General features: G+C 49.4%; 1 protein-coding gene and 1 non-coding gene across 2 annotated transcripts; one reads left to right on the top strand and one right to left on the bottom strand.

Moving 5' to 3' along the window:
- The first annotated feature begins 830 nt into the window (after positions 1–830).
- On the top strand, positions 831–6,248 carry IL4I1 (interleukin 4 induced 1). The gene is made up of 7 exons (XM_085047238.1): positions 831–976; positions 2,617–2,831; positions 3,353–3,465; positions 3,617–3,818; positions 4,171–4,239; positions 4,468–4,601; positions 4,788–6,248. Exons 1-7 carry the CDS (start codon positions 964–966, stop codon positions 5,611–5,613), a joined length of 1,572 nt encoding a protein of 523 aa, XP_084903364.1. The 5' UTR covers positions 831–963; the 3' UTR covers positions 5,614–6,248.
- Positions 6,249–7,133: 885 nt separating this feature from the next.
- TRNAN-GUU (transfer RNA asparagine (anticodon GUU)) lies at positions 7,134–7,207 on the bottom strand. The gene has a single exon. It is a non-coding gene; the product is annotated as a tRNA-Asn (tRNA).
- Between the last annotated feature and the right edge of the window lie 74 nt (positions 7,208–7,281).

Raw genomic sequence — 7,281 nt, 5'->3', positions numbered from 1 at the left:
GAGGAAACTGGTGAATAGAATGCAAGGAATTAGTTCCTAATTTTGCCTTGAGGCAGGAAAAACATCCTGGAATTAAACCATCACCATTTTGGAGGAGACTGACCCTACCAAGGCCACAGCCACAAAACCACCACAAACCTCCTCTGCCATGCCACAGCAACACCAGATGGGGAAGGTAAAATTGCCCTGAGACTGGGAATCCTGCAGGAACCACAAAAACAACCCCACACACCACCAAAGGCATGGTACCTCAGATGGGTGTACTCAGACTTTGGCGAGTCCATTCTGTAAAAGTGCTGGTCTCAATTCTAGATAAACACCCAGGTTTTGCCAGTTCAGTGAAGATCCGGGTGATTTTTAAGAAGGTCTCCTTCCCATCCAGACAATTCCTTACGCGCTCTATTCTATTCTATTCTATTCTAATGGAGTAGAGGGGATCAAGACAATATTGTGCGAGACCCAAGAGCATCCAGTAGATGAATTTTCCCTGGAAATGCTCATTTTCATCCCTGAGATATTTTGGAAGCTGGCTCAAGTTCTCCCTGGGTGTCAGAAGTAGGCCCATGATGTTTAGTCAGATTTCAGTGGGCTTTTTGCAATACAAGGAAAAAACCCCAAATCTGACCATTCCCTTCTGGGAAATCACTGCCTCTGGTGGAGCAGGGTGTGGTCACCGTGTTGGGGTAATCATGGCACGTCCCAAAACATGCCGTGGACTGGTGGCTGATGTCCAAAGTGGTGACACCAGTGAGTAAAGGGGAAAAAAAAAAACTGACAGAGGAACTGACTCCGGTAAATTGCTGGTTCCCCTTCCCATGACAAATCCCACTTCACTGCCTTCCGGGTTGCACTGATTGGCAGAAGTTTCTCTGGAAGCACCAGGTTGCTTTTTTTTTCCCCCCCTAAGACAGGGTATAAAATGAATTCCAATCTCAGCAGAGGATCCATCTTCCTCCTGGTGCGATGACTGGGATTGGTGAGTGACTCCTCCCCTCAATCCTGAGCTCTCCTTGTGTTTTTTCCTAATTTTCTTTAATCTTCAGTGCCTGGGTTTGGTGGTTTGGTTCCATCTGGTTCCAGTTCTGTGCCACCTCTCGAGAACACAGACACAACCTCCCTTTCTCCAGCTGGACTATTCCATGGTCACCTGGAGCTCCGTTCACCGTGGGCAGGGGGAGACCTCCCTTCAAATCTGAGGCATGGGATGATCCTGGTTTTTCAGGAAACACAGGCATGGGCTTGGAGTCTCCAGGGGCCAGCCCAGAGGACACCTCTGTGCTCCAGGTTACAGGTTTCTCCACTCCTTCCCAAAAAACACCTGATGGAAGGTGGAGATCCTGCCGACACCTCCAAGAGGTGGTCCCATGGTATTTGCTCTGATCTCCAAACAGGATCTCCCAAATGGTCGATGGGTTTTTTCGAACCCAACCATGATGATTCTATGATCAGGGCAGGTCAATTCAACCTTATCCCACTGTTAATGGAACAACTGGAGCAGATTCTTCCTGAATATTTTTTACAGCCATGGTCAGTGTCTGGATTAGCTCAACGGGCTGGGGAGGATAAAGGCTCTGAGGTGGGCTTCCAGCAGATCCACCCTGGATCCATCGCAGATTTGGGGCTGTTCAGCAAAAAAACCCACAGTGCCTGGAGATTTTCCAGCAGTGAGAATTGCCTGAAGTGGGATTTCCAAAGCTTTTTCTTTTTCCCTGAAAGAAAATTGGCAGCAGTGGGGAGAAGGAAAAGAAAATTGAAGTTATTCTTCAGTTATTTTGGAGAACAGAAACCAAAAGTAGGAAAATCCCGCTGGGGGGATGTGGGGGTGTATGTGTGCTCTGCCCAAATTTTGTTTCACTGTAAAAATGTTAAATGACGTTGGTGGGAATGGTCATTTTGGGTCTGTTTGCTGCTCCCTGTGGGCATCTCAAAGACACAATGATTTCAAATAACAGAATTTTAAATTGGGAGGAGTTTTTAAAAGGAGGGGATTTTAAATTGGGGGATTTTAAAGGAGAGAATTTTAAAGGAGGGAATTTTAAAGCAGAGTAAAATTCTCTTCTTCAAAATAGTCTTCTTTAAAATTAAGAAGAAAATTTTAAATTCAGAAATTTTAAAGAAGAGAACTCCATCTCTGTTCATCCCTCTAATCCATCCATCTTTCTGTGAAATTTTATCTCCATCTCTCCTGTCTGTGCAAGTCGCCATCAGATCTGGTCTCTTCCCTCCACCCTTCACATAAAACCACCCCAAATGACCCAGGTATGGGAAAGGGCAAGCAAGGTTGGGACAGCAAGGTGCCTCAATTCTTTGCACATGAGTGACACTAATTACTGTTCCTGGAGGCTTTAGAGCTTATTCTAAGGAGGTCAAAGTCATTTTGGGAACTCACCACAGCAGCTGCACAAGCAGAATGTGAATATGGAGAAATAAAAAATCATCTCTGCCTTGATTTCTCTTTAAAAAATTAATCACCATCACTGACATCCCTTGACACCTTCAACCGCCCCAGTTCTTCCTTAGGGCTTGGAAATCAATGTCCTCGGAGTCTACTTTTGCCACCAGGAATGACCTTGAGTGCCGAGGCCATGTTATTCCCTTCTCTTCTTTTCTCCCCAGTTCTCTTCCAAATCCTCCTGCTTGTGGGTCTCCTGGGCGCCAAGCGGTTCCCATGCTTTCCCGAGTATTGTCTCCATGACCAGGACTACAAGGAGCTGCTGGAGATCGTCCGGGATGGGCTGGAGCCCGCAGCTCGCCCGGCACACGTGGTCGTGGTGGGCGCAGGAATCGGCGGGCTGACGGCAGCCAAGCTGCTCCGGGACGCTGGACACACGGTGGGAATTCCACAAGGCGCTCCCAGGCTGGTTTCCCTCCTCTAAAGGTCTTCCAGGCTGGAGAGGGAGGAGGAAATGCAATGGGTCAGGAAGTGAAGGCAATTGGGCTCTGATAATTTCAGCCAGTATTGGTTCCTGCAGATCAAACGAACCCTTCGTGTTCTGCCTTTAAGGCAGCAGAAATTGCAGGGGTTTCCAAACCATCCCAAGGTGCCCATGAGTCTCAAAGAGGGTTTCCAAGGTGTGAAGGGACAGATTTGTGCTGTTTTCAAAGCCCTGTTTGATTCTGAACCACCACGAGAACGTTCTCAGCAGTGCCGGTGTCCAAATGCAACCCAGGAGTTGGGAAATGAGAAACTGCCCCATAGGCAGAGGGGTCTTGGCCAACAGAGAAGGGTTTGGATCTACAGGTGCTTCATTTGCCACCCAGGGGGGACCTGTCCCAGCCTCTGGACGTTGTTTTGGGAGTGTTTTGCTTCAAACAGATATTTCTCAAACGCTTCCAAACCAAATTTTTTTAGGTTACCATTCTGGAAACGAGCAACCGGGTCGGGGGGCGGATCCGGACATACCGCCCTGAGGGACAGGACTGGTACGTGGAGCTGGGACCCATGCGCCTGCCAGGCAAGCACAGGTGAGGGTGTATCCACCCCCATAGTCAGGTGAGGGTCTGGCCCAATTTGGGGAGCAAATTGTCCCCATTGCTCCCCCAGGGTTCGGCTTTGGTGGCAGAGCTGGGGGGTTGGTTGTTGGCTCTTGGCATCATCACTCTGCCCTTTTCTCAGGCTCGTCCGTGAATTCATCCGCCAGTTTGACCTGAAGCTGAACCCCTTCATCCAGAGGGACAACAACACCTGGTACTTCCTGAAGGGCACTCGGGTCAGGGCTGAAGAGGTAAACAGCAACCCCGACATCCTGAATTACACGGTGAAGCCATCAGAGAGGGGCAAGAGCGCCAGCCAACTCTACCAGGAGGCACTGAACAAGGTACAAGATTTCCTCCGATCCATGGTGTCCCCTCACCTGAAAGATGAGTTGGGGAAGACTCGGACAGGATTTAGGGGAGAACAGGGTGCTTTCAGAGTGAGAGGCAGAGAAGTTCATCCAGAAATGAGGCCAAATGGTTGCAAAATCTCTCTTTCTATGCAAGAAATCCCTTGTAAGGGGTCCACCAGGACTTGGAGGAGCAGAAAATGCCACTCCAACAAGGCACAGCTGCTGGAAACTCGATGTCCAGAAGCTCCAGGAGTTATCAAACCCTGAAATCCTCAGAAAATTTTGGGCAGCACTTTGGGAAATGGATCTTTTTCCCATGAAAATATCAATGTCTCTTCTGCAGGCTTTTAAGAAGTTCCAGACCATGGACTGCAGGACGTATCTGGCTCAACATGACTCCTTCTCCACCAAGGTAACAAGCTGGGGCTTGAGGGTAAATTTAATCCCAACTGTTGATAATTAACCGGCTCTCCCTGCTTTGAGAAGGGTCTGTGTCACTGTAGTTCTATCCTCTGTCACCTTTTCCCTAGTAAATGATCCCTTCTACTTAAGAATGCTGAGAAAGGGACCAGGACAGCTCCGATGGAGCCCTAACTGAGGTCACAACCTCAGGCTGTGTCTTTTCTTCTGGGATCTCCAGGAATATTTGATCAAGGTGGGGGGGCTGAGCCGAGGAGCTGTTGAAATGATTGGTGACTTGCTGAATGAGGACTCGGGGTTTTACCTGTCCTTCCTTGCCTCGCTGTGGGACTTTGACATCTTCTCCAATGAGAGGTGAGTGCTGTCCCTTCAGTCCAGCTCCATTCCCACAACAGGAAATGTCAGAGTGATTCCAAATGGGAACCACTCACGTCTCAAAGGGGCCTCTGAGCTCCACTGGCATCCCCAGAAGAGCTCAGGTTTTTACACTCCCTAAACCCCGGCGGCCTTCCCACACCTCCCTCTTCTCCTCCCTTCCAGCTTCGATGAAATCACTGGAGGGTTTGACCAACTGCCCAGAGCCTTCCACAAGGCACTGCCCAACATCGTCCAGTTCAACTGCACCGTGGAGAAGATCATGACCAAGGGCAACAAAGTCCGAGTGTTCTACCGTGCTCCAGACACACTGGCGCCGACCATCATCACTGCAGATTACGTCCTTGTCACCTCCAGCGCCAAAGCCACCAGGCACATCCAATTCTTGCCACCGCTGTCCCCTGCCAAGGCCCACGCCCTGCGCTCCATCCACTATGCGAGCTCCTCCAAAATTATCCTGGCGTGCTCCGAGAAGTTCTGGGAGAAGGACGGGATCCATGGAGGGTACTCCGTCACTGACCGCCCCTCCCGCTTCATCTACTACCCCAGCCACAACTTCTCTAGCGGGGTGGGCGTCATCCTGGCTTCCTACACCTGGAACGACGACGCCGAGTTCTTCCTGCCCCTCACAGACGAGAAATGCCTGGATGTGGTGCTCCAAGACCTGGCTGACATTCACCAGGTGAGCAAGGAGTACCTGCAGTACACCTGCGACCAGCATGTGATCCAGAAGTGGCAGCTGGACCAACACTCCCTGGGGGCTTTTGCTGCCTTCACCCCGTACCAGTTTGTGGATTTCTCACAGGCCCTGTTCTCTCACGAGGGCCGGGTCCACTTTGCCGGGGAGCACACGGCCCAGCCCCACGCCTGGATTGACACTGCCATGAAATCAGCCATCAGGGCTGCCAGCAACATCCACCACGACAGCAGTGAAGCACTGGCATCAGATGGGGAGTGGCTTGGGAGACTTGGGCAGAGGGAAGAGCTCTAAGTGTGCCCCTCGCCATTTTTGGGTGGTGTGAATCTGGTTCTTTGCAGGAAAAATCAGCAGAATTAATCAGCAATGAAGGTGTTAAAGAATTGGGTGTCTTTCAGGCAGGAACGGCTGGTTAAACACGTCATGGGGAGAGGAGGGACACAGAAATAGTAAAATCAGGGTTATAAACACTTAATGGGGGTAGGAGGGAGCACTAAAACCAGGCAGTGGGTTCCAGGACTCTGCTGTTCCCCTTGTCTACTGCCATAATTCACAGTTTATTTGCGTGCAAGGCACTTCATGGAATGACTAAGGTGAAATCAGAACGGGGGTTTCTGGGTTCCTTGTGTCTGAGGACAGTGTCATCACATATAAATGGCATCACCATGCTCAAGCCCTTTGGGAAGTTGTCACCCTCAATTCTCCCACCCCAGAATGTGAGAAAGAACCTGATGCTTCCTCATCGTCCTCTCCTTTGAGTGGTACAACACAATTAATTAATTAATCAGTCTTAATTCCTGGTTGGTAATTACCCATTCCCCACGGCACCAGTCAGGATGTGATCCCCGTGGTCTCTTCTACCTAAAGCGTAACCAATGCCAAGTTGATACAAGTATATGAAATAAATCATCCTGAATCTTCAAAGCAAACCCAAAGTATTGCTGGAGCTTCTCCTCTCACCAGTAATTGTCCTAAATTCCATAGCCTTGGAAACTCGATCTGTGCTGAAGGTGGGATTTTTTTCCACATTATTGTCAGGATAATGATAAATGCCCAAAGGAAACACCAGCCCAGATGCTGAGAGCACCATGCTGACCTTTGCTGCGGCTCACTGAGCTACTTGGCCTTCAATTCATCCTGATTCCCATAAAATTCCAAACCTGCCTTTCTGCCTCTGACTCCGCATAGCTGGAGGGGAGCAGCTCCATGTTCATTCCCAGCCCAAAACAGAGGTTCAGCTCTCACTGGAGGCAGCAGGGGTGGGATCAGGGAAGACTATCACAACCATCAGGTTCCCCCGATATCAGAGAGGGAGATTTATCCCCATTTACACCAATTAAATCCAACTGATAATTAATTAAGTGGAGAGTGATCACCAGTAGCACATTATGAGCTTGGCCAGGCTCTTTGCCCAACCCCAGAAATCAAAAATCTCACAGTTAATTGTTATTGTCATCCCTCACTTCTTCCAGCTCCATAAGGAACATCCCTTATGGAACATGGGGCTGCTCTTTGGACACAAACCCACAAGTGAAGCTCAAGTCAGGGCAAGTGGAGTTGCATCACATCAGGAAATTCATCCAAAAGGCCACGAGCATCTTCCCAAGTTCAGAACAGAGCCAAACTCCACGTGCAGCATCCGCTACATTGGAAAAATGAGAGTTCAAATGGTGAAATGTGGCAAAAAGAGAAAACAGAAAGGTTTTAGCTACTCGGTTTGTGAATTCCCTAGAATCTGGGTTCATAACCCGCAGCTCCAGCCCTGTCACTAATGACAGGGGAAGGGGGAGGAAAAGGAAAAAACGACCTCACTCCGTCCCTGGGTGGGCTCGAACCACCAACCTTTCGGTTAACAGCCGAACGCGCTGACCGATTGCGCCACAGAGACCTTAGGCACTGGTGGAATACCCAGAAAAATGGCATAAAAGTAAAATTTCGTGAGGTTTTACCAAATTAGATCAG

This window comes from Lichenostomus cassidix, unplaced genomic scaffold (assembly GCF_008360975.1).
Source record: "Lichenostomus cassidix isolate B80296 unplaced genomic scaffold, HeHo_3.0 HiC_scaffold_33, whole genome shotgun sequence".
Classification (NCBI taxonomy): Eukaryota; Metazoa; Chordata; class Aves; order Passeriformes; family Meliphagidae; genus Lichenostomus; species Lichenostomus cassidix.
The sequence above is the reverse complement of the archived record's forward strand: the minus strand, read 5'-3'. Positions and strand labels throughout refer to the sequence as shown.